The 27,261-nt window shown below is 42.9% G+C and overlaps 1 protein-coding gene across 1 annotated transcript in view; it reads right to left on the bottom strand.

The window, feature by feature from the left end:
• PGBD5 (piggyBac transposable element derived 5) overlaps window positions 1–27,261 on the bottom strand; it is a 70,313-nt gene that overhangs the window by 29,835 nt on the left and 13,217 nt on the right. Inside the window, exons 3-4 of the mRNA XM_075708419.1 lie at window positions 11,986–12,413; window positions 3,397–3,531 (exon numbers count right to left, since the gene is read on the bottom strand). Of these exons, the coding sequence (XP_075564534.1) occupies window positions 3,397–3,531; window positions 11,986–12,413 (563 nt within the window). The remainder of the gene's footprint in view (window positions 1–3,396; window positions 3,532–11,985; window positions 12,414–27,261) is intronic.

Here is a 27,261-nt window from a genome sequence, read left to right as displayed (position 1 = left end):
TCCTACCAATCATATTTATGAACATCTTTTACAAGCAAGTGTTCCAGACTTTTTGAGAGAAAAAGAGAGAAATAAAAACTGACACAACTAGAGTTTTGATTTAAATAGGATGACTTACTCAGCAAATACTCTAAGAAGGAAAGAAACACTTCTAAGCTACTGTGACTATTTAAACTGCAATCAAGATATTAAAATACTGGTTTGAAAAGTGTCTTAGTGGTAACACATATGTAGGGAAATACACTGGAGGGAAATGAGGAAAGCAAAGAGAAGATGCAGCAGAGAGGCACACCTGAGGTCCTGCAAGCTGAGTTTGCTGTTCTCATCAAATTAGAAAGAAAGAAATGAGAAGGCCCAAGCCCTCTCCTGCAGCAGCAGCTGCTGCCACCTTGATGTCCACCATCAAGGATGGGTGAAAAAAGCAACAGTATCAGGGCAGTTTTGCTGCCTACTTTGCCAAAGTCAGCTCTCCTGGAGCCCTTCTAACCCTCTGAAAGGTTTTGTTCATGTTCCCAGCTGCTGTAGACGTATATTGACTTTGTTTGAATGATGTGTCCTTCCTGCATGTTCCCACTTGGCCAGCTGACTGTGAAAAGATACTCAGCAACAAAGCTATTCACTGCAACAAGATGCTTTGCTTGTGAAATTCTGAAGCAGAGATATGATCTGAAATTGTGCATCCATCTTAAAACAGAGACTTAGCTGTCAGGTTGTCTGTATTACAGAAGACAGAAGAGTAGTCTAATATATATACACATTATTTAGATTATGCATATATAAGCCTATGCACCTTCTTATATCCACAAGCAATATTTTGGTTTCATCCACTTCTGTTCCATGAATGGCTTATTGGGCTGGATTTTTAACCAAACACAATTTGCTTAAAAAAGAAAATAAGCAAACAGAAGCATTTACTCACACCCAAAAAAGTGATTCAGAGTTTTGTTCATGAGAACAATCAGACAGAGGAATCTGGGGAGTCAAACAGCTAAAACTCTTAACAACTACCCTGTGAGCTGCCAACCAGAAGGTGTTCAGAGAGTAGCTCAGCATGTGCTTCAAAACACTGATACCAGTTTTACATTAGGAAAACAAACCAACCAAGTCTTTTCATTGTAGGAAAAGCAGATCACTGGGAAAACTGTGATGTCCTCAAATGAAGATTTTTTTTTTAACATCAGGCTCATCACTCGGGTTTAGAGGACCCTGCTTTTGGCCAGGAGCATCACAGACCTCTCGAGGTTCCTTCCATTCCTGAGAGCCAGTCATATGTAGCTCACTTCCCTCTTCTGCTGGGGCTGCCTCACTTTTTTATAGATGTATATTATTCAGACTTTTGAAACTGAATTAGCCTGATTTATGAAGTGTTTATAGTCATATTTTATCCTGAATAAAATGACCTTGATGTCATCATGTGGAAACAATGAGGGAGGGAATTCATCCAAATAGTATTACAGGATGTCTACATATTTCGAAGTGGGTGCTGTAAGGTTTTTCTGACAGCAGACAGGTGATAGACCAGTCACTCCCTAACTATCATGCAACAAGTGATAGTCTTTCCTTTGTGATGGCAGTTTCACAAGAGATGGAGGGGAAGGTATGCACATGAAGGGGGAAAGCATTGGATTTTCTTCTTGTTTAAATCAATTCTCTCCATACATTAAACACAGAAAACACACCCCTCTTTTAATACAGTAAATAAACCAAACCACCACCAAACAAGTGCTTTGGATTCTGCAAGGTCCCTCATAAGTGTAACACATAACTGAACATAGCGTTTCAAGCATACCATAGTTGAAGATCCCCATCCTCCCAGACTAGTTTTTTCCATTTTAGCATGAATGTTCATGTTCCTCTATATTCTTTTTCACCCTTCCCCAAGGTCTCTCTCACACAATCATTTTTGCATGATGATAATTACAGCCAAGCCATGGAATGAAAATAGAAGGGAGCTGGTAAGATGATCCTGGACATCATCCGGATGCAAGTGAAGCATGAGTATCTAATTCATTAAGGGAGCAGAAGGATTAGGGTGGTGCTGAGCATCTATTCTGTTTAATTTGACATTCCATTAATTTACTTTCTCAATGACAGGACAGGAGGCACAACGTAATTATAGCTCAGAATCTGAAACCTCTGGCGTGTCTGAAGACTTATTGGTTCGGTGGCAGTTGTTTGGGGGGAGCATGGCAAGAGACATCAGCCGACTTTGTGCTCGCTGTACCCATTACACGTCAGTAATAAGCCATGTGTGGGACTGGTGGAGTTCACCCTGGAGATTAAGGACACTGCCTCTGTGTAGCAAATGACTTTCCAAAAGCCCTGAGAGCAGAAACTTCCAAGGATGCTTCACAAGTTGAATCTGTTTTGTATTGGACAAAACAACTGCTTTAAAACCTGGATGGAAGATGTATGATCCTAATTTCTTCTTAGAGTGAACAGCATTGCTGAAAATGCAAACCCCTGTTCCCAGCGAGCCTCGTTTCTTACATAGCTACTCAGTCACAGTGATTCACAGATCAAATTTTACTGTGAACGAATGCTCAACCGCAGCAAATCCACAGGCCCTGCAGTTTTGACATGCATTCAGCCTGAGCAGGTAGTGTGCATGTCCTACCTGCACCTCCGAACCAGGGCTCTGGAACATGCAGGACACCACGTTTTCACAGAAGCTCTTGGGAAAAAGAAATATCAGAAAATATCTGCCCCCTCACCTCTAGGTATCAAAATAAACGGCCAGATTTTTCAAGAGCTCTCAAAATACATCAGCAATTGGGGAACCTGAGAATTTGAAAAGTTGTCCCCATTGTTTTACAACACTAAAAACAAACACTTTAACATGTCTCCCACTCAAGCTCATATCACACCTTGAAGTCATGTCAGATTTTATTTCTTTGGTAGAGAAGTAGGGGTGTGAAAAGAGATGTCATAGGAAACCCCGCTAATATGTTTCTCACAGAAAAATAGACATCTTGATACCATATTGATTTAGTCTCTTGGACACCGCTGGCTATCATAGATACAGCATTATACTTGAGAGAGAAGCCGACTCATAAAAAATGACAGAAATCACAGTACCTAGACATTTAGATAAACTTAGGATGTACAAACAGATAGACCTTTTAACTCCATTTCAATTTAATTAGCTTAGGGCTGGCAGCCAGACGGACAGTATTAGAGACAGGCACCCTCAGTTAAATCATACAGTAAACAGAGCATCAGGAACTTCTTGTCACCACCCGTTGGATCTAGTATCTGCGGGAGGCAGAGGCTTGCTGCATTCAGATTGTAGACCCCAGCAAGGCAATGAAGAGAACTGACCATTACCTTTGGTCCTGCAATACATTGAAGGGCCTGCTGGAACTGAACCAAGACATCTGAAGAGGTAAAACCCACCTGGCAGATGAAACCAGTGGATGAGCACTGCCGAACCCAGAGACTGAATTTCCTCTTTTTCCTCTTGCGCAGCTCCCTCTCTGTGCACGTGGCAATGAAAACGGGATCCTCGTCAATCAGGGGCTCATGTAATACCTGCAATCGGCAAGAAAGGGGGGTGGGGGGGTGGTGGTGAAACAGAAGAGTACATGATTACTGAAAAAAATGGTGCTTTAAAATTATTCCAAGGAAATACAATCCTTGCATTGTTCTTGTGCGCATCAACTCATACAAAGGAGCAAACGCACTTTTGTTCAATGCTACCATTGAACAAAAACCAAAGCCTGGCCAAGCACACACCATTGTGGATGGCTACTCTACACATGGTTTGCAAACATTGCAAGGCATGGCTCTTACTTCTCACTATCGGCTACAGTTCAACATCCCTCCAAAATGAGGTGGGGCGTGGGGGTTGGGGATCCTTCTCCAAGCTTCATCATCAGCTTCATCTTGTTCAGCAGGATGTCTTCCACCCAAACATCCCCTACAATATGTTGTAAGGTACACTCCTTGGTTACAGCAAAGGAAAAGACACAGCAAAGCCCTCTTTGAGAGAAGTTAAGGGAGAGAAAGAAATTTTCTGCTGCCACTTCAGGAGGTGGTGAAGAGACAGGAAACATTTTTCCTGGTGGCAGCAGCTTCAGGGAAGCCTCTCTTGCCTCAGGAGCTGAAAAGTTTGACAAAAGGAGACAGAGAGATTAAGGACCAGAGGCAGGAATAGAAAGAGACAAGGCAAACTGGAGCAAGTAATGAAAATCTGTGAAAGTGAAGCAATTTCTGCATTCTGCATCCAGATGATGTAAGTGGTTCCCTGTTCCTTACAGCTGTTTGTTACACATTAGGTTTTACACTAAAGAACCCACCTATAGAAAAGCACTACCACCTTCTTGCAGCTTATTGGTAGCTGTGCATAACATACACATCCCTGACTGCATGGTGAGTTGTCTAGCAAGTCACTTGTCAGAGTACCAATGCTTGGAAACTGTTGAAAGGTCTCAGCTGATGAATGCTGACCAAATTCAGACATCTACATCTGAGTCAGAGCAAGCCACTGCAGGCTCCCCTCCTAGTACACAAGGGAAAAGCAGTCCCAGCAGGCTGTAATTCATACCCTTTTAAAGACCTGTGTAAAATAAGTCAGATGGGTTATGACCTAAAGGAGCCCATTCTTTTCGAGTGACCATCGCCCCAGGAGACAGGCTCAGACACAGGTATCCACAGTGCAGATGCTCTCACCCTCAGACTGACCCTTTCCACATCTGCACGTGTGCTACTTTTGTGCACACCTGCACACGTGCTACTTTTGTGCACACCTGCACGCAGCCAGTGGTGGAAATGAGAACAAAGCTTCATTAAACTTGGAGCAATGCTCGTAGGAGAGATGTGATGGGTAAGCAGTTAAGTACCAGTGATGAGCAGCTGCTGGCCTCCTGAGTACAACACGTTTGTTGAACATCACTCTGTCAGCCCAAAATAGGCACCCGTGCCCTCCCCACGCAGTGGCCGCTGCAGACTTTCATTTATACGCACTCCACTTCTTAACAGCTCATAAAACATTCACAGGACCATCTGAAAGCACTCTTGTGAAATGTTCAAATTATAAACCAAAATGCAGATGTGAGCAAGGAGAGCTGCACACAAAGCTATTTGTTCTTAAAGCTGCAGCTGCCCCATTTCCCCACTGGAGCCAAATCATCTTCCTCTCTCAAGGTCCACACAAAACACCACTCTTCCTTTCCAAAGGCCACCTGGGGCATTTCACACTTCCACCTCAGGGAATTCTGACAGTGTTTTGCAAATTCTACACGTGCTCTCACTCGCTTTTACCTTTCTGCCTCTTCCGTACAGAGGGGAGGACCACATCCCTTGGCATGGGGTTGGATACACCGTTAAGAATTCCTCAGCTTCTGGAAAGGCCCTCTAATGTGCCACATCTCACTGAGCGGAGTGGTTTAACTGTTATAATCCCCCCCGCTGTAGGATGGAAATTAGCAGAAAGAAAAGGCTGTATAAGCATCACTTGAGGACATTTTTTACCCTCTGTCATTAGTTCAGCTCCCTCTGCACCACAGCAGCAGCTCTCCTTACAGCAGCTCTACTGCATCCTGCTTACCCTTTGCACTCTTTCTGCCTTCTAAGAGACAGTAAGGCCTGTCAGCCTTAAATTTAGAAAGCAAATTTGAATTTTGAAATCCTCTCCCCATCTTCCTCTTCTCCCTGCCCACACTCAGCCCTGCCTTCCCCTAGGACCCAGAGCTTCCCCTCCTTTCCCCTATCCCAAATGCTTAAGCCATTCCCATTTCTCCATAAGACAACTAATGCTCCACCAAAGTCCCTACTGAACTGCCAGGAAGAGGGAACAAAAATGGAAACAGAGTAGGGCAAGATTTGCCGTTGCTGCAAAGATGGAACGTGGACAGGCAGAGAAACTGAAAACCCTGGAGCTTGCTCTTCTTGCTTCCTCCAGAGAGGGTGAGGAGACAAATGTTGTCACTCTTCCATACACAACCACTGCTTCAACAGCTGTAAAGGACTTTGCAAGCAAGGCACTGTATGGGCTGTGTCTGCTGCTGGAGCTGATCCCCATCTAGTTTCCAAAGGGGGCAATTTGTTGCTTCTGGCACTGACATGGTTTTCTTATGAAAAAAATTAGCCCTGTTGCCGCTGGCCAGTCCTATGAGTTTGTTCCATTCTCACTCTCCTTGGTCCTCCTGTAATCTCAAATCTGTCTCTTTGCCAAATCCCCATGCAAAGTGGTATTTGTTCCTTCCCCATTCCCGCTGTCACTGCAATACCCACTTTTCCAGGAGTGACCTTACTGCCCCCATGGCATATCCTTTCCTGCTTCTTATCTTCCTAGATAAAAATCTACTTTCAGGCTTAATTGACTCCTACACATATTCCTGGCTGCCTCTTCACCATCTTTGACTCACTCCCCAAGCCCTCCCCTCTTCCTGTTCTGACTTCCTTTGATGCAAGATAACTTGTGGATTTTTTCATAGAAATTGTCCCCATGTTCTTCTCTCAAATCCCCAGTTTTGTTCAGGTCTAAGAAGCTCTTCATCTAGTTGCTTCATTCCCCCACAGCTATCCCATTGGGGTTTTTTCCTCCTCTTTATAGCCATCTTTTCCCCTCAATATGTACATGCACTCCAAGTGTTGGAGTCCCATCTTGGAGTCTTGCCTCTCTAGCAATTGCTCCATCTCACAACATCTTTCATTCACTGAACAAAACAGCTAGCCACTGTCAGGAGTGCCTTTCTTTTTTCTCCATTTTAGGTCATCTCCAAAGCTCTTTCCACTCCATCTGCTCTCACCACAGCTCAAATAGGCTTGTAGGCAAAGCCCAGAGCCACTACCTCTTTTGTACTTGGAATTCCTGGACTCCATTGCCTTAGATAATGAACCAACATGTCCTTGAGACAGCTCATCTTCTCTTAGCTCCATGGCCATCCCCAACATGGGCTGCCTCTTCAGCCTGTCTCCTGAGGCAACTGCCTCAGCATGCCTTGTCTCTGGCTTTTGGTGGGTACCATCCAGTTGCAAACAGAGTCCCCTGGGTAACTGCACCTCTATGCACAGATTCAGCCATTGCTTCTGCAACAGTAGATTGTGCTTCTGCTTCTTTGCTCCAAAGCTCTTCCTGTCTAAATTCTCTGCTAGTATCTGACATCTCTACTTGCGTATCTAGCTGTCAGTTCTCATTTTATTACGCTGCATTTGAGAGCATCTCGCTCCCCCTAAGATAACCCCTTACTATCTCCTTTTTTGGTCATTGCAGACATCCCTCTCCTCCTGCTGCAGATCTCACTGGCCAGTGAATCTAAATGTCAGCCTCTACCTCCAGCTCCTTGCAAGGTCTTCTGAGCCAGGCAGTGCCTGCATTTTCCATGCTTTCTAAGTAACAGTTCTAAACTGTTACTCATTTTAGATCAATAACCTACCCACCCAGTCAAGTTTTCATCCAAGCCCACAGCCATCCTGCAACAGTTTTCCTTTTGGCCTCAAAGTAAGGCAATCCTGCCCTACAGATTGCTGCTGGAAAGCCATTTTCCTAGTCAATCACACTGGCCACATCACTTTATTTCTCTCTGATAGCTCTTCTTCAATATATCAGACAGATTCTGTCTCTTCACTTTCAAAGTCCTATTTGGCCTACCTACGTTTTACTGATCCTCTTTGCCATCATTCAAAGATTAACTCGCACCTCCAATGGAGCCATGATTTCACACTTCTCTGCCCATTTGTTCACTCTTCAACTGACTCTTTAAAGAAAAAAAAAAAAAAAATCAATTCTTACAGCACTCCATTACCATTACATAATTTAAAAATAGCCATACTGTCAAACTCTCCCTAAAATCTGGCTTCACCAGAGGATCAACTGGCCAAGAGCTACAGAATATCAGAAATTTACCTTGCTATTCAATATTTTTATTGCTCCTCTGTCTTTCTCTTGCTCCATGTCTTACACTTGGCCGACGTCCTCTCAATACTTATGTCTTTGTGTTACACTCACAGATGCCCTAAGACAGAACAGTCCTGGTTTGGGACCAGCACCCTTACTCACAAAGAATCATTTTGAAAACAGGAAAACTGAGATATAGAGGTGCGACTTGAGCAAGATCTTATAATTCAGAAATGCCCAATACCAAATCAACATTTAATCATGAGGACACAAAAGAGCTGTTAGTTGATCAACCTGGTTTTGCCCCTCTGTTTTCAGAGAAGCTGTTGTCTAATGCTGTGAGCTGGTTTGGCAGAACTATGTTGAAACTGCTTAGCTGTACCCTATGATACCACCAAGAGCAAAACACAAACAAGCCCCCTAGTAACTGGGCAAACTTTAGCACCATGCCCTTGGAGCAAGAGGTTAGAGTTATGTCTCTTTTTGCCAGGGACTTCACTCCTGCTTGAGCTACGGACTTAAGCCAACTGTTCCCAGCTGTTGTTTCACTGGGCAGATGCAGAACTGTTTGGTTCAAAGATGCCAAAGAGAACGTACTTTGGAGTGAGAAAGATGAGGAGAGTGCCTGGAGTTGTGCTCCTGACCTCTCCCATGCCAGGCAGGGGCAGCCAGAGACAGCAATCCTGTCTAGTCGCATCCCACTGACAAGCATATAAATACTCAGCAGGCTCAGAAGGATATCTGAGCAGTGATGTTATTTTCCTGAGTTCCTCTGGTTTCTGGAATTCAGTGTATATCCTTGGCAGGTGAGTACCCTTGAATTTGCTGCAGTATACCTCCTGAGCTCAGGCAGGGCATCCTCCCTGTCTTCAGGCTTCCACTTGTAGACAGTAGTACAGTTACAAAGCTGAGCAGCAAAGAGATGACACTGATTCCAGGAACAGACCCAAAACTCTACTTCTTGTTGCTCAGGTAGAGGCAGCAGTTATTTATACAGCAGCTGTTGGGGAGGGATAGGACGCAGAGAATATTCCTGTCATTCCTATCCAATCTAGGTCAGAACTCCATTTTTTTTTTTTTTTTTACTTTGGAAATTGAAGCTAGTGCTGCTGATACACAATTATAACGTTCGTGGCTTTCAATGCCTTCATAAGCTGGAGAGTAATTATTTTCTTTTGTTTGCTCAGTATATTTAGCAAAATAATTATAATTCCCTAGATTGTTTTCTTTGTTCTGGTATATTGGCATAGTTCTCTCTCTCCCTCTGTTTCCTTTCATAGAAACTGTGGTGTCATTTATGCATGCACATTTTGGGGGGGGGGGGGGGGGGGCAGGGGACGGTTTACACATGAGAAAAAAAACTCTAAATATTTTCTGACAGAAATTCCACTTGAAGAATCTTTTCCAGCTCTCCAAAAAGAAAAGATCAAATCTATAGAAGAAATAACTATGGAGGCAGATGTTGCACTGCCCACTAGATGCAGATTGTCCGCTCTGTCCATAGGGGTGAGTTAAACATGGCATCTTCCTAACCCATGTTCTGAGAGTCCAAACTGCCAGAGGAAGAAAGACAGTAACAAGTCTACCTACAAGACCGAACAGCCTTGCTGCATTCAACAGCAAGAAGCACAAGTCATTCCCCTGCTTAATGCCACTTACATCATTAAGACATTAGCCTAAAGCTTGAGCATAGATCATAGCTCAGGCACAAGCCACCCAGATACCACAAGTCTCACATTTAAGATATAGGTGTACCTTAAGCAACAAATCCATTTTGAACTTGGGATTCCAGGTATCACTGACTACAGAAACCTAGGCCCCTCTTTCCAAAATGCTTTCAGAGGCAGCACATCCAAAAGCCCATCTGAATGGGTCTTTCCCTTGTCTTTTCCCTTTGTTTCTGTGCAACTGGGTTATTTTTAATTTTTTTCTATTAGTTCTCACTGGGCCTGACATTTTGGGTTTGATCTTTACTGCAGTCTGCTAATCTGCACTCAAGACAATTCCCAGGGCGAGGTCTTTCCCACTGCTTTGAGCAGATGGGACCCCCCTCTCTTGAGACAGGTAATGTGCAGCCCTGCCTGATGGCACCCAGGAGGACCTTAGGCACAAGGCTCCTTTTGGGAGGAGGTCTGGAATATCCCCCAGTAGGCTACTGGCACTACACTAGAGTATTTTTGACAACAGATTCAAAGCTTTTTTCTTTCTCAAAGAGCTATTTTTGAAGCTGTATTTTAGTGCTTTATGTTCCACTCAATACCACTGAAACATGCTGTATAGAAATCATTGACGTAAACACTGGCAAGGGAGAACAGAAGGGGAAGGGGAAGGATGAGAATTGGGCTGCCAATTCTTCTCCCCCCCCCGCTTTTTTTTTTTTTTAAAGTAGCATCTCCTTACCAAGCTCAGCACAAGCATACATTTTGCTTGTGGACATTTAGATGTTTTGCCACTAACAATAGGACACTATGATTTTGTCAATTCAGTTCTCAAACCTTGCTCAGGAGGGGGGAAGGGAGAAGGGATATACATGCAAATCAAATTTTATCCTTTAATGGATTTGCACTCACAGCATGTCCCACAGCACACCATTATAAGCATTTACATTAGACACAGTGATCACATTTCTGAAGCCTTTATCTTCCACCCATTGAAGTCAGTGGCCATAAGGATTAGATTTCATATCTTAATGAGAGCTCGGTCCCAACAATACCGTGTTTCTCACTGCCTGTTCTGTCTTGATGGAAATGCACCTTGCTGGCATGGCTTAGGGAGAGCACTCCTCCCTCCTCCCTTCTCTACTGTAACAGCTTTTTAGACAGCTATGTTGTCCTGAATTATACAGGTATGATTTTTATTGTCTAGAAAATAGAAAAAACCTGTAATCCCTCCCAATTTATTTTAGGCACACATCAATGGATGTGATGCATCTACATCACCATTAATTTTGAGCAGTGGGCAAAAATGTGATGCTTCAGAGGAGAAACAAGAAGAAAAAGAGAACGATGGACACAACACCCTTTCCAAATGTCTGGATGAAATCTTTATATTCTGAAAACAGAGAGTTGATTGAAAAGTTATTTCAAGAAGTAACATATTTCATGCTTATTCCTTTTTCTTTCCAGACTACTGAAAGTGACCAGTAGCAACAGCTCCAAAAGGAGATCATTTGCACTGGAACAAAGTTTAAATAGCATATGATGAATATTAAGAAAAGATTTCTTCATCTTTTAAAAAAAAAAAAAATGTTCAACTGTACAGCTGTAGTCAGACAACCACCAGCTATGTAAGTTTCTATATTTAGTTCCTTACATTGTCTGCCCAGCCTATGGTGCAGTCTCCCTACAGAACAGCATTCTGCTGTACACTTAATTGTATCTGGAAATGAGAATTCATTGGAGTCCTGTTTACTTTTATTCCTGGTAGTCTAGAAATATTTCCAGTTCACTGGCACTTTGGTTGCAAATCCACACATCAATAAGTTTTTCCATAGCAGCATCACCCATCATTAAAAACCAGGACTGGCACAAGGCACAGGCAGTGCTGCTGAGGGCAGCTGACAACCACAGTAAGCAAAGGCACCTGCCCCCCTGCTTACTTTCCCTTTGCCCAGTTGTGAGGAGGTAGCTGTGCTGCTAGACCATAGGGCAAGCACCTACTACTAAGGTCAGGGATGGTCACTCCTAGCATACTCAGCTCCTGCATCCAACCCTCAGCCTGTAGCAGGAGCAGCTACAGGTTCTCCCTCCAGCCCAGCTGCACCAGCTCTGCCCTTTCCACTCTCCCCCACACGAGCAACCTGCAACCTCCCATCCTCAGGACAGCAAAACCCAGTGGTGCCAACCTCACTGAGAAGTCTCCAGGCTTGTTCAGACCATTGAAGCTAACAGCCCCAGCTCGGAGAGCATCATTCCTATTGAAATATGCCAGGTACCTGCACCGCAGAGCTGTTAAGTCAGTCATTGCTGAGCACTCACATAGGACAGTGCTGCTTTCTCTGATGCTTCATGGAGGCACTGCAGCATGGCGTCACACTGTGAAGCCCCAGCTCTTTCTTCAGGCAGCTGTGCTCTGTGCTTTCACTCATAGCAAGACTAACCTACGTGCTCTAGTTTGATGTTCCCTGCAAACAGGTTAACTCTTACCTGGGCTTGCGAAGGTCTAAAAGCAGAGTCAAAGCCATTCTGCAGAGAGTCGAGAAAAGGCTGGATTTTGTAGAGGCCATGCGTTGTCTGGCTTGAGCGGAAGGCCACAATGTGGAAGTACTTCAGGATCTTCTCAAACCGTGACTGTGTCATGATAAGCGCAATGCTCTTGTTGCTGTAGAAGCCACTGCTCCAGATACTGAGAACGGACTCACAGTGGTGGATGCTTGTTGATATCATGTAGCCTAAAAAGGCCTTCATTTCCGTCAAGGTGACATCAATCCAGGCATCGTCACTACCGAACCTCTCCTGGTACTTCTTGGCATACATGTTGGTTTGGACCACCATATTCTTTAGTACGTTGTCAGGGACAAAGAGTTGAAAAAAGTCCATGGCACTGGCAGTCAGGGGCATTTTTCGTGTTGGACCTAGGACAAAAGCAAAAAGGGAAGATAAGCTCACTGCTGATCATCACAAGGCACGTCCTAAAGCAGGATTAACTTTCCTAAAGCAGGAAAACAAGGCCAAAGAGATGGAATGTCAGTTAATTCCTTTGAAAGTGTACCCACTGTCTGACAGATCTCATCAGGAAACTTCCCCTCTGTATTCTCTGTCTTCCTCCTATATGATACAAATACAACACACTGAGTAGTTTCTTCCTCTGCTCTGCACACTCATTAGTTTGTAGCATGCAGGTCTGTGACGCAGCATGCTTTTAATTTTTCCACTTATACACTACCCGTACCTTTCACCCTCAGCAGCTGTTTTGGCCTTTTTCTGGATAGTCTTTTATTTGTCCATATGTGTGTCAAAGCAGTGCCTTCCTCAACACAGCCCAGAAGGAAGGTGTCCGAGCCCCCTAGAGAGAAAGCAGTGTCCCCATCCCAGCTGACATGATTCCTGGACACTAGAACTTGATCCCACCTTTTCTTCTGCCCCTCCAATTTCTGCCCCGTTCACTGTCATTAATCCTGTGACTTTCAGATCTGCTTCTGCTCCACACATAGGGCTGTGCAGATCACGTCTATGTGCTTTTGAGTTCTGTGTCTCTGCCACCACATTGGAGCCTTGTCCTGCACTCTGACATCCCCAAGAGAACACGTTACCAGAACAAGTCAAAGACACCACGTGGCTAGTGTTGCTGTCCCATGTCACATGGAATATTTTTAGCATTACAGTGCATATGCTGGTCCTCTTCCTCTCATAATGTAATAAGCCTTGCAGTCCCATGCTGTTACTACTCTAGCTTTTCACTGATCTTGCACCTTCTCTGCCAGTTTCAATTATTCTGTAAGAAGAGGGGGGTAAAAAAAAAAAAAAGGGAGGCTCTAAGGGTTGGCAGCACTGTGTCAGTGTAACAAGGTTATACAGTCAGACACCAGATTACATTAAGCCAAATTAGGAACATCGAGCCTGCAATACCAGGGATGCAGACACCAGTCCTTACAGCCCTCTCTCCTCTAATTTCCATAAGCTAATTAAGCTCAATTTTAAAAGTAGTGCTTTTCATGCTTCCACCCCGTGGCAGTGCTTTAGTCACCAGGTAAGGGCTATGGAGACAGGGACGTTCTCTAGCCTCCTACAGAAGCAGTGAAAATCAGTTTACCTGAGAGGGGCAGCATGAACAAACCCAATGGACAGTACAGTGCTTAAGAGCAGTTCTACATCCTTGTGCAAAAAATAATGTCATGATTGTAAACCCAAACTAAGAGTTGGATCCAGTATCCAACAGCCTTCAGCCGTGGGACTGTCCTAAAAACACTCTTCCTGATCAAAAGCAGGAGGCACACAGCTTCTCATTTGAAGCTCTTACTAACAACAGTGAGTCTTCACGTGGCTGCTTGGATCTCAGCATCAGCTGTCCCAGCTGAATCAGAGCATGAGATTTGCCAGTGAACTTTCAGACTGCAAAGAATGCCAAAAAAGCAAACAAAAGTGGATTTCCCCCCCACACACACCCCCACACCCCCCGAAGTACAGTGGGGAAAGAAACCTGTTTTTAAAGATTACTCTCCAATTTTAATTTGTGAGATTGAGAAACTGGAAGTGAAACGGTTCAGTTGGAAGCACATTCTTCTATATAGCAAGACCAGAGTTAAAGAGCTCCACACAAACCATGTTCTGGTAAGGACAGAGCAGAAAATTTCAGCTTAAATGATAAAAGGTTTTCATTATCAAGTGAAAACTATGGGGCTAGAATAGATATACTTACTTAACCGTAACTGATATTGCAATAATAAAGCCTCTTAACAAAGAGTTCTCTTCTTTTGATCAAAAGTTTTATATTCTGCTAGCACCCTCTAGACTGTTATAGCTGACATAAAATGCTCTACAAATGATTCTGGATGAATGACTTACAGTACATCACTTCCTTCTTCCCCACAACTTAATCAAGTTTTGACATTCTACAGTAGATATGGCTTTCTGATACCAACACACCACACAGAGAGTATTCCTAATTATACATGAAGCCTGGAGTAGCTATTGAATTCAACTCCAGTGCCCAGGCAACGGGTAGAGCATATGCCCAGGTAGAGCACAGAGGTAGTTTTTAAATTCTAGCCTTTAGAAGCAGAAGCTGGGAGTGGGGGTAACATTTTAAATCTTGCCTACAGCAAACAAGAGGCATTCATAGAGCATTAAGTCTTATGAAGTGAAATAGGTTCATCTTGAGACAGGTGGATATGGACAATAGGTATGTATTGGACTCCATCTTTAAGAAGTCAAGAGCAGTCAGATGCACAAAAAGGTACTTTTTGATGCAATTAAATTTTCAGTAGCTCCACAAGTTTACCTTGAAAAGTGATTAGGCAAAACTGCCAGGTATACGGGATAGGACAATCCTTTCTTACCCAGCAGTCCTGCTCCAGCTGCACAGAATCTCCTATCTGCTCTCCTTCTTGAAATAAATATACAAGATTTGTATCCCATTGGCCATGCAGAACCCACACTCTAAAAAAGTGAGCTGAATCAATTTCTGACTCAAACATCAACCTAATTGTTGACTAAATCTAATTCTGAAAGCCCCTGTATAATCTCATTGTCTTAAAAACCAGCTTTTATTGCCAAAGTGAGCACAATTGATTCATAATTTACTGATACACAATAAAACAAGAGTGCCATTGGATTTCTGTAGCAAGAGAACTGAATTTTTAACATGAATTGGGCTTTGCATAGTTAATGACTAGTCTAAAATAAATTATTTAAATATGACTTTCTATCAAAGTACACAAATATATCCCGTATGTACAGCCAATTGTATAAGAAACCTAAATAGTGAATTTGCACTTTTTATGAATTTTTACATTGACTTAAATGGCACTTACCCAGAAAATACTGATATGAAAAGAGTTCAGTGGTCCATACATGCACCGCTTACCTTTCAAAGCTTTACTCAGTCAAATAAAATAGTGGCTTTGCCTAGTCTTCCATCCTCAGAATGAATACACAATTATGACTGTATGTCAAATTCAGATTTTTCTTTCTCCTCTGCCCTAAAGCGTGTGCATGGAGAATGTATTTATTTATGTAGGGGTTTCTGCTTTAAAACCAGTCAGGATTTCCAATATAGGTTATAGAGTCAGAGCACAAAAGCACTCTTGCAGTTTCCAGATGTCCAGCTAGACCCAGTGGTCTGTGCACACCGAGGGTGGGGACAGAGCTTTACTGAGTAACCTCTGTCTGGGCCACACACATGCCAGAACTAGCACTCTGGGCTTGCTTTAAGTGACTTTGCAGAATATGGAAAATAACATCAACTTCCTCTGTTAGGATACAACATGCACACAGAAACTCTCCTTCTTCCTTCTCACCCTGTCTACCAGCAAAAACTTGCATGTGTGATTAGCAGCAATTACCTTTAGTAACATAACTGTTACTAGATCCTATTTTGACCAGGTTGGTCCCATTAGTCTGTTTTGCACTCAGGAGTAATGTCTCCCCCAGACCCATAGATATTTAAATTGTAAGAACAGACTCAAAATAAATGGAGAAACTAAGCAGGGAAAGCCATCTGTATTTCTGTATTGGAGATACGATTGTGGAGCGGAGGCTGGCACCTCGCCCTCAGACTGCACGCATTGCAGAGCCCATTTTGGCTCAACTCAGCTCAGGGCAAACTGCAGCAGCCTCGCTGGGTTTGCTGCCTAGCAAGAGAGCAGGCCGCGTGCTCAACTTCTCAGGAAACATACACATGGCAGAAAAAAACATAAATATTTACATGAAACTTCTGCATGACCATCCTTCAGGTAGCCCCTGCACATCCTCTTACCACCTCTTGTCTTCTCTCTTGGGTGGGTCCCCACCAGTCACATTCTTCCCCCTGCTCCAATCCCACCAGTGTTTCTAGCCTTCCTTTCTGAGCAGGACTTCCAAGAAAAATAAGAACTCCAGGTGAATTAACTGCTTTTTCTTTAACTGGTTTGCAGGACTAATTTGAATGCACATTGCTAATAGGTTATTTTACCCTTTTCCATTTTTCCTGTTCTGATTACTGATCTGTTATTTAGTAGCTCAGAGTTCACAGACTCTAAAATAAAAGATTAAATGTTTTGAAACCTACTGTAACCTAACAGTGCTTACAACAAACATACAAATCTTAAGGAGGTCAAAAGCATTGTCATTTTGGGCAGTATAAATCAGATGTGTAAGAAGAAAACGTGGTGGAAGAAAATTCTCCTTTTGCTCTGCTGTGCAGAAGACTTGGTGCTCTCATTCATGATAAAATATCCCATTACCTTGATAGGTCCAAGTATTAACATATGGATGCCAAGCCAAATTGCATGTTTGGAAACAAACCTTGTACAGAGCTAACCCAGGGTTGACTTTGAAATTAATTTAACTTCATTAGCAACTGGGCAGACCCCAATACTCCTGAATCAAGCACAGGAGTGGTAGAAGCATCCATTTAAGAATTTAAAGGTCATTTTATTGTCCTCTTTGAGCAAAAAAAAAAATCTAACAATTCATAGTCACGCATGAGGATAGCACATTTAGGTGTATTATATACAGATACATACCTAAGAAAAACCTATCCAGAACCTGCTATTTTCCAGCAATTGAGGAATATTTTCTCCTCTGACACATGGCACAGCTTTTAATGACCAGGGTTTGAAAAGCCAATTAATTTCTTCTTCCTAAGTCCAAGCAATTAGAGACTGTTTTATATTCCTGAGAAGTTACCTTTCCAAAAGTACACTGCATGATTTTTTGGGTCTTATTTGGAGAACGTCAAAAAATGCTGATGGAAGATTTCTGTCAGAAAATACACAGTCATCAAAAAAATCATGATGTTTTCATGGAAAGTGTCAATTGATGTAATATGACAGACAGGTTAAACAATTCTTCCTCTTTCTCAGTGAGTAGAGACCAATACAAAGAGGTGGAAAAAAAAGCAGCAAAACCAACGTTTTAATATTTCCCTAGTGAGATTTTTCAGAATTTCAGTTTCACACTAAGCTTCCTCACATAAGTTTTGGAAGCACTGGACCTTATCTGGCTTGCCAGAAAATCAGTTTTCCCATCAGCTCTATTCTTAATGGCCTGGAAGAAACATACCCCAAACCATAGCCAGTTTGATGGCCTTATGACAAGCCTGTCAAGACAGCTTGAAGTAAGTGCATGTAACAGTTCTCTTCTGCATTTTATTCCAGTTTATTTCAAATACTGCTCTCCTGTAGGAACTGGGCAGCAAGTATCCAGGTCTCTAATGTATGATATTATGCTGCATGTATTTCATTCATCTTCATTTAAAAAGCAACCAAAGTTTCAGTGACAAGTCTATTTTGTCAAATCAAAGGAGTCATTCTAATTTATACCAGCTGTGGTTCTGACCAATATTTTAGGGCAAGTAGATGTTTGCATTTGTTATTTTGGTACAAAAGTCTTCAAGCTGTGACAAGTGAAGTAGACAGAATAGAAAGCCCACTGCAGGTAATGTTGACACCTTTAACTATATACTTACTTCATTTTTGTGGTGAGATCTTACAACCTACCAATCAACATTATCAACATCCAACCGAACCTCCCAAACACTGCTACAAGGTCTTACGGTTAAAATAATTTTAAAAAGCCAAACACCTTAAAGCAGCAGAGTCAATACTGAGAAACAGTGTCAGCTTCAGCTTGCATAACCCTTTGCACATTATTCATTTGGCTGTGGGACTGAACACGTTTGTCCCTTGTCAGGGGAATTCCTGCTGCAGCAGCTTCCATGGCAATAGTCCACTGCACTTCCTTTTGCCACTGCAGTTTTATATTAACATTTTACTGCACTCAACCATCAGGGCAGATTGGCTGCTCCTGGCAGTCCAACTGACACTGAGCATATCTAGCAGGTTTGAGATAACCAGCAACTTGCTGACTTCATGCACCATCTGTAATACAGCTTTTGATAGACCACAGAGCAGTTATACATCTGTCTGTAGGCACAGCTGTGCACGTTTATGAAATAACTCTACAAAGCAGTATGGATAGTTTTATGTCAGCACAACTTCCATTACCAGTAGCGCGACCCTCATAGCTAAATCCCACAAGGCTGCTTTGGGATCGTCCCACAGTGGGGGGCCCACACTAGCAACTTTTGTACAGATGCAATCCACCTTCACATCTTTCTCTTCTGGGCTCCTGGTCTGTTCTAGGGCACACTGTTCACAAATACCATTACCCGCATGCAACTTGCTCCTTTCCAGCAATTTAAAATAAAAATCCACCTGTATAAGCATTAGCAATATTTGATGTCAGGGCCCTGCCTCCAAAGGGAGTGATTTTGTGTTTGAAGAAGGGAAAATAGCCTGGTATGTTTTCCAGGCAAATCATCACAAAACTTAATTTACCTTTTGTAAAGAAAAGTCAATAAGCAAGTGACCCAACTAATGAGATGCTGAAAGCCTTCACATCAACTCCTGCATTTACATGCAACACACTGATATGTCACTGAAAAATGAACCTCTTGTTTTTGAGCAAGTCTCATGAGGAAATGGTTTTCTGCTTTGTTCAAAAATTGATTATGTATAAAAAAAATCAACTGGAAAACCAGACAGTTCAGTAAAGCATTAGAGACAACCTCTTCATGCAAGAACATTCATTTCAGTACAGAACTTCCTAGTGATTCATCTCCATCCCACGTGAGCTAAGGTAGCTACAGTACTGGTCTCTGCAATTGCCTCCCGGCAGCTACAGCTGCTTCCTGGAGAAGACTGGAAATAGTTGTTAGGGTAAGCACATAGTACCCAAAGCGTTCGATGGTACTTCGCATGCACAGAACTAAACACTTACTGCTGCACCCACTTGGGAGAGGGTGATTGGCAGGGTGCTCTTGCTGCAGCCCAGCTAAAAGAGCTCAAAAACCAGAATCTGCCCAAGGAGGTTGGTGCCAGGAGCTCCATGGGGAGGATATTCAGACTATTTTTCCAAACGTCCTTCCTTTGGGCTGTACCAGCCTCCCTTGGATTTTACTGCTCTCTTTAGGAAAGCATGCCCATGCATTTCCAAGTGAGGTTCACAAACTGCCCGGTAAGACAAGGTTTCTCTGCTGTGCTCACCCCAGACTGGGAGAAATCTCATCACTTGAGAGATCATAATAGTAAAATAAATCAACACTTCAGTCCCAGGCACCCTCATGTGAAGGCTGCACCATCTCTATCAGAGAAGTTCATAACACATCTGCATTTACACAGCTGCTTTTAAACTTGTCATTTTCCCACTTCATATTCTCCATGTTCCTCCCCAACACCCTCAAAAACCTTGGGACAAGCAGTTAGAAACCACATGTTCCTTGCTGGTGCATTAGGCTTAAGGGCAGATGACAATCTTAAGTATTTTCTTAGGACAGCTAAGAAGATGCAAGTGGGGTCATGTATTTGCAGTCCTTGCTAGGGCCAGGACTCCTTTACACATGCAGTTATCACTTTGTGCGCTGTTTTCTTTTTGCTCTCTTACTCCTGCCCCTCTTGTTAGACTGCCTTTTTCCATCCTTGTTCTGCCTGCCCTTAAAAATGATCAGTGCCACAGGTCTGAACATCTGTACTCAGAATAGCCAAGTGGCTGGAAAGTTCAATAAATTACTTCTATATACCATGCACATCAACATCCCTAATCCTCTTACCACTTGCAGGATACATGACGCACTCCAACTGCTTAGGCTTCCTAGTAACTCTTAAAAACCCACAACTTCACAGTTTTAAGAAACCAAAGCATTTCTTCAACAACAACGTGTAAAAAAAATTAAAACGCAATCATCTGTGCAAAAAGGTGGATTTACTACTTGTACTGCCTGTGTTAACTCCAGGGTGACGCAGGCGTGTTTACAAACCACCATATCCCCAGGGAAGGCTTTCAGGGAGTTGTATCTGCAGAGGGGGAGCCAGAAGCACAACTCGGAGCTAAACAGTGCAGCGAAGTCAGAGCAGGATCTAGAAATAGCAGTCCCTTAGCAACACAGCACTGCTCCTGCAACCTCTGCCCAGCTGCTGTGTGCAGCCAGTGTAACTGCTCAGCACCCAGCAGCCAGCTCCCGCCACGGCCCACGCCGTGCTGCACAGCTGCCAGGGCACAAGCAGGCAGGAACTAGGCAACGGAACTAGGTTTGCAAAGAACAGCATCATGCGTCTTCCCCCACGGCCTTTCAGAAGGGATGCTTTGTTACTTAGGAGCCAAAGGCCAGCTCTTCAAACAGAGTCTTAGTATGCTGTACTATGAGATCAGGCAGGGAAAAGATTTGAGGTCACCAGACAGGCCCTGCTTACTGATCCATCAGACCAGGTCACAGCTACACTTGGAGACCATCTTCTCCACTCTCCTTGGGGGCTGCCAACATATGAACCAATAAAAGCTGGAAGACCCTGTAAGATTTAATCACCGTAAGAACACACCTCAGCTTATAAAAGGAGGAAGTAGCTTGTATTCCTCATTTTGGACCTAGCAGCAACAGAGATTTCATACAGCAGAGATTTTCAGAGAACTTCATGGTGTGCTCACATTAAAAAAAAATAAAAAAAAAGGTTGTTGGTGATGAAATCTGAGTCACATTAAGTAGTGGAGTGGAAGACAAAGCCAATAAATCTTTCTGCTATATAAAAACCAGGCCCAAACATCAGTTCCTTGAATCTGCAGGCACAGTTATACAGGATGTACCTGCAAGGTAAATTTAAATTAGTAACATGGGAACAACCACTGCAAAGCGTGTCCTTCTGTTTGCAAAGTGCCAAGCACTTCACATTAAGGGTTCCTACAGAGGCTTCTGGGCATTATCACAACAGAAATAATAGCTTCCCATTCTGTAACCACAGATTAGGACATTTATAACTTGAGACCTTACTGACTAGAGCTTCACATTTCCTAGCTATATTCTTCCTCTTATAGAAGCAGCACAGTGTCTTCACAGTAGGGTTCAGAACGGATCTTTGGATTACTATACCAGAGCTAAATCCTCCACAATTTGGAAAAATCTATCTGGAACAAAAGCCTGTGACTGATTACAGGCCATAGGCAGAGTCAATAGCATGCTTAAGGTAATGTTTTACTAACATAATAATAAGGAATTTTCTGAGTATGTTTTTTGCTCTGTGAACCCTGGCCCCATGTCCTGTCCTGCATGCTGTTATCTACTTACAGACTGATTTTCTTAAAGGGGAAAGATGTAAGCTGCTGTTTTCATATCAGGCTGGCTTATGATTTCAAGATATGATGGAGTGTATTGACTTGGTAAAAAGTAACTGGAAAAGTTCCCATTTAAATAAGGTCAGTCAATTTTGACTGCTGCTCAAAGACAAAAGCGGTGCTTCCCTTCCAAACTGCCCCTCCCCCCCACCAAACCAGAGCAAGTATTTCCCGAGTTCAGGAACGGGGAGTCAGCCTCCCTGAATGTTTTACTCTATGACTGATATGCTCTGCTATCTTAGGCTAATCATATCATTTGTACTTCTGGCTTATCAATGTCTCAGGCTGGCACTGGGACCTATGCCCTGTTTTCCTTTGCTCCATTCTGCACATTCCCAGCCTTCCCCAGCTGCTTGCTGTTACCTGACCCGACCTTCCCCAGGCTAGACTTCTGTGCTGCTTTCCCCACCCTTCCTCCTGCAATTTTGAGACACTGCCATACCTCCAAGTTTCCTGTTCTCTTGGCATTTCACTTAAGTGATCAGATGACGCTTACGTTGGTATGAATTCTTCAAGTCTAAAACTGCTGTTTCTAAGGATACATGTTTTGAGACAAGGATTAGCTGTCAGATATAACAGGAGGTCAGCTAGGTCAGCGTTGGTAAGGAGTGTGCCCAACTGTTATGTTATTCAGTAAGTCACAGAATAAAGATCTGCACCTGTGCCTGGCCAGCCTGTGGCTCCTCAAAAACAAAAAGTAGATGCCCCAACCCCCTCCAGTTCCTGTTCCACTTCTCTCCCTTGCTCCCCAGCATTGGCTTATGTGAATTAACACAGTACTGACAACTACAGCCATATTTTCATACATCATTTTTCCATTAAACCCCTTCTGGCAAGGAATACCTAATTAGCAGGTAAGCACAGATCAAATGCCATAATTACTGGTGAAGGAGGTCTGCTGCTGGAGACCTTTCTTTCATTTAGAAGACAGTGTAACGTTACATGAAAATGCTGAAAGTTGTATTCCCTGCCTCTTTTCCTACAATCCATAGGTATGAGCACACCACATCTACACCCTCTTCAAGCATTTCGAACATAATGAAGAAGCATTCAAAATCTTAAAAGTGTGGATTCAAATTCTGTGGGCTTAAAAACAAAACATCAAAAAGGTGATGTACATGTTTCTGCAAGCGAGCAAAGGCAGAAATGTACTCTTCTGTCTAGCCCAGCCAGCCCACCAAAACCAATTTAATTTCATAGCAGATGTGAAACAACTCACGCAGATCTGCTGTTGCAAGTACCTTTCTTGCCTTGGCCAGTCCCCGCTGGCAAGGAAGTACCCAACATCTGTGTGGAGCACATCAGTGTTTCTCTAGCACCACAACACTTTCTCTAAGGAAAACTCAGTTCTCTAGACACCTCACAGCCTCCACTGAAATAATGAACAATTGAGGGTTATTTAAGCAAGTCACTGCTCTCACATGGCAAAATTCTTCTTCCCTTCATTGCTTCTGACATCCAAGCATCTCTGCCTCTTTACCGCTGCGTTTTCTAGAAAGCTGAGACCTCCCTTCATGCCCTCACTGAGACACTGCGTCAGTCAGTGTTCATTTATCAGAAACCCCAGTGTCAATTTGCTCTCTGGGAGAGATCAGCCTATGCTGCTGCTCCAGCCAGGGTAACAGCATTGCAGCTCTGGTGTCAAGAATGCTCATCTGTTTCCAAATCTTCTTTCATTTTCTGACTTGTTTTATAAGTGCTCTTTGAATATGGAATTCCCAGGAAAAGGAATATCCGAGAACCTCAAGTTTTGATTGCTTAAGTCTCTCCCTGCTCTCTTGGCTCTGTGTGCAGGAACAGCAAGACAAACACAGCAGAAGAATATGTATCTCCACAGGGAGCCTCCTGCTTCCTAAGCCTTCCAGACTTAACTGCTAACTAAAGCTGGTTTTATATTATAGACAGATTTGCTCCTTTCATTGCACTTCTACTTCCTCAGCTGCTTGTTGCTACATTCACAAAGGTCTCTCATTGAAGCAACATTTCTCTCCATTCATTCTTTATGTTGACCACCTCATAAAATAAAGAAAGAGACCTGCTGCATGTCATTCAACCCCATCAGCTTCTTCCGTCATCTCTGATGTGGCTCCTTTCCTCCTCACTGTGAATGGCCCTGAATATGTAGCATTTTCCCTTCCACATCAAGAATTGATTACATTCCTTCCTTAGGGCGAGGTTCAACTAGGTCCGAAGTGCTATAACCCCCATCAATGTTTTAGTGGGGAAAAAAAGCCTTCAGATTATTAGCAAGGCTGGGTGTGGAGTTTTTATAACCTAGCGTCATCAAAACCTTAAGCCTGCTAGGCAAGCTAGAAAGTTATTTATTCGGGGAAGAGGGAGAAGGGAGAGAGAAGACAGAGGAAGCAGGTGAACATACTGCTTTTCATCACAGCTAAATACTAGATCTGGGTCTGGTAGTATGCCTGCAGAGAGAGGCAAGACACTTAATAGAAATTCTCTCTCTGGGCCTGAACTAAAGTGGTCTGGCAGAGCCGGACACAAATGACCACAGTCCTGCTTGCCAGGCACTGTCTGCTTGCCCACATATGAACTTCATATTAAGATCCTTTCATAGCCCCTGCTGCAGTGGTCTCCAACGTGGGGTGTGCCCATGCACAAGACAATCTGTTGGGGTGCTGGAAGAAAGTATTTTTTGTACTGTTAATAAATAAGAATTTTAAATAGTGTTTATTTCATCTTTATTGCATCCTTTTTTAATCTCTATTTTTGTGTATGTTTTATAATGTATGTAGTATATTAGTACAGCAGTGTATGTATATAATTTATAAATAAGTAAATACATACAGATTGGGGGTACCTGCTCAAAAAACTTCTACTGATAAGGGTGCACGATCAAAAATGTTTGGAGAACACTGCCCTAGAGTTCTTCAGTAATAGCATGCAGGACTAAAGCAGCCTAGCAGACACAGTTCACCCTCACTTTAGCAGCAAGCTGAGCGCATGCTCAAATCCTGCAAGCTCCAGCTGATCTACCTGTAGGTTTCATACCAGTATAATCAGTTTGCTTTGAAAAGGAGTCATTTCCCTTTGCCACCGTAGAACACTGTTCTTCTTGTAAGAACAGGGGAGTGGTGGTGTCAGTCAAAGGTACTTTTGCGTTGGTGTAAGTTTTCATGTCACTCTGCTTTTAGCATGTTACTGTACTATATCATTAAAGTAGTACCACATATGCATTTATTTAAGCATGTGCTTATATGCTTCTCTGGATTCAAAGGAGAAGGTACTATATTAACATTCCTCGACACTCACCTTTGAGTTTTTTGATTTGTGTCACTCACAAATCAAAAGGATGTTTAACAGTCTTGTGTTTTTCTCTAGTGCAAATAAGTTTTCAGAACACACACTCATTGTGCAGTGAGCCATGCAAATTATTAATCCTGTAAGACTGAGGCTGTAATATGCATAGTGGTAGGAAAGGAGGGAAGTGTCCTTTTACCACAAAAATTCTCTGTAGTCTCTCATCCAGCCGCGGTGTCCTCCCTTCAGGGCCTTACGACTACCACTCAATAGATTCTGGTCATTCTTCTCAAACCTTGGCAAGCAAATTGCAACTGATGTACTCTTCAGGAAATATGGGGTTTTCCCTTTTGATCATGGGTCTTAATGTTAGTTTCTGCCACTTATAATCAGATCTGATACCAAACTTATTACTGTTGTTAAGTATATAAAATGTTTATTAAAAGCTAATTAAATGCTACGTTTAGGGAGCAATCCAGTCACGCAACTTGCCATCGAGTTCTAGGCATGTAACAATGTCAGGCACTTCAGCTCCTTGTAAAGTCAAAGCAAACAGGTTGTACTTTTCAACAAACATCAAAAAGGATCTGTTAAGAAATTTTCAAGGCTACAGTTTGGAATTTAACTGACAACACTAATCTTTTTAGGGTCTCTTAGGCTCCAGTCCAGCAGAGAGCATTTGAGTCAGATACTCAACCCTAAACTACAGTGATCAAATTATTCTTAGGCACCAGCGCAACACTACACTGGAGTGCCTGTTTTTGAGGTGCGATTACGCATGTTTCTTATAGCCCAGGGTTGCTCCAAACAAGCTATTGGTAGAAGTACTATAATGTCAAGTGATGCAGTCTGTACAAAACCAGGAATAACTATAAAAGAATGAGTAGTGAGAAGTATAGTACAGAGTCCTTAAAGACACAACAAAAGAGGCAATTAAAGACTCTGCTTAGAAGACCTAACTTTTTTACTTGAGTTTAAAAGCTTGCTTACTTTCTCCTCCCTCTTCTAAATTACAGACAAAGCAATGTACAATGGCTGTCTACACCAGTGGTCACAGAACGCAAAACTGAAAATGTATCTGTATGTCTCCTTTCTTCACAGAGCATTCGATCTCCACCAGCATGCAGAACAGTGAGTTTAGCTAGTCTCAAAGAGGAAAAGAAAAGCAATAGCCACACCAAAACTGCTTAAACAAACATAACATTTTGTTTTCTTTACAGAAATTATCACTTGGATTTGGCCACATCCTCCTGCCTCCAGAACCAATGTCTGGGGGATAAGGTGCTCCAGGGTACACTGTGCAAGCCAGGGAAGAACCAGACATAGGAGACCCAATCCCCACCCCCACCAATAAAGGTGAGGGAGGAGAAGGGAGAATATTCCTTAAGTGCCTGCCGCAAAGAATTGGGCCCACTACTCAGTGCATTAGCCTCTAAACTTCCACTAGTCTCTTCTACTAGGCAGCAGGAGCACAGATGCATTCACACCTCAGTCCCAATAAAATGCTCACTCAAAACTCTATGCAGGGACAGCTGACACTCCCGAAGCACAACCTTCATCCAAACAGAAGGTTGATTAATCATGGGATAACCAAACCCATAGATAAGCACCACTCCTATTAGATCTGAAACGCAAATTTTGTTGAGCTGCACACTGCATTCCTTACAGCTTTTTAATGCTAAGTTTGATGTTGTGGTGGGTGTGACAGTTGTTCACATATCGCATCTCCTACGCACTCAGAGCTGGAACATCAGCACGTGTGGGTGAGCAGCATGGTCAGGGGCATCTGGCCATCGCTTTGGTGTGTTAGGAGTACCAGCTGTCATCTTTATGTGACACTATGAACACAAGAACAGGCAGAGCCTGGTTTCACATGGCCTTGTCTCTCGATATCAACTAGCTTTTTCATCACAGGAGATGCTGTTAGAGCTTACAGGCTCTTCTCGCTACAAGTGAGCTGTCTAATAAGGATTGAACTCAAGCAAACCATCTTTCAGCAAGGGCAATTCAAAAGGCTGTCACCTCCATCAGCTATTTTTGCATAAGGTAGGTGAGAACTCAGTACCTGGAAGACCTTTACCTTTTCCTCCCACAGGAATGGAGCAGAGCAAAATTGCAAAAAGCCTGGCTTACTAAGCAGCAAAATTTGAACAATGAACCCCTGCCCTGGACTACCTGCAATTTTAACAGGAACAGTGGAGACATGCTGTCCAGCAGAGCCCAGAATGAAAAAAAGGAAGTTTCATAATGACTAAGAACATGATGTTAAAATGTGAAGTATTGGTAGGATCTATATTAAGACACAAGAGAAACGCTCATTTTTATGACAGCAAAGGATTCTAGGAAGTAAAATACAATTAG

The sequence above is a fragment of the Pelecanus crispus genome, chromosome 3 (assembly GCF_030463565.1).
Source record: "Pelecanus crispus isolate bPelCri1 chromosome 3, bPelCri1.pri, whole genome shotgun sequence".
Classification (NCBI taxonomy): domain Eukaryota; kingdom Metazoa; phylum Chordata; class Aves; order Pelecaniformes; family Pelecanidae; genus Pelecanus; species Pelecanus crispus.
This window is presented reverse-complemented; position numbering and strand designations above follow the sequence as displayed.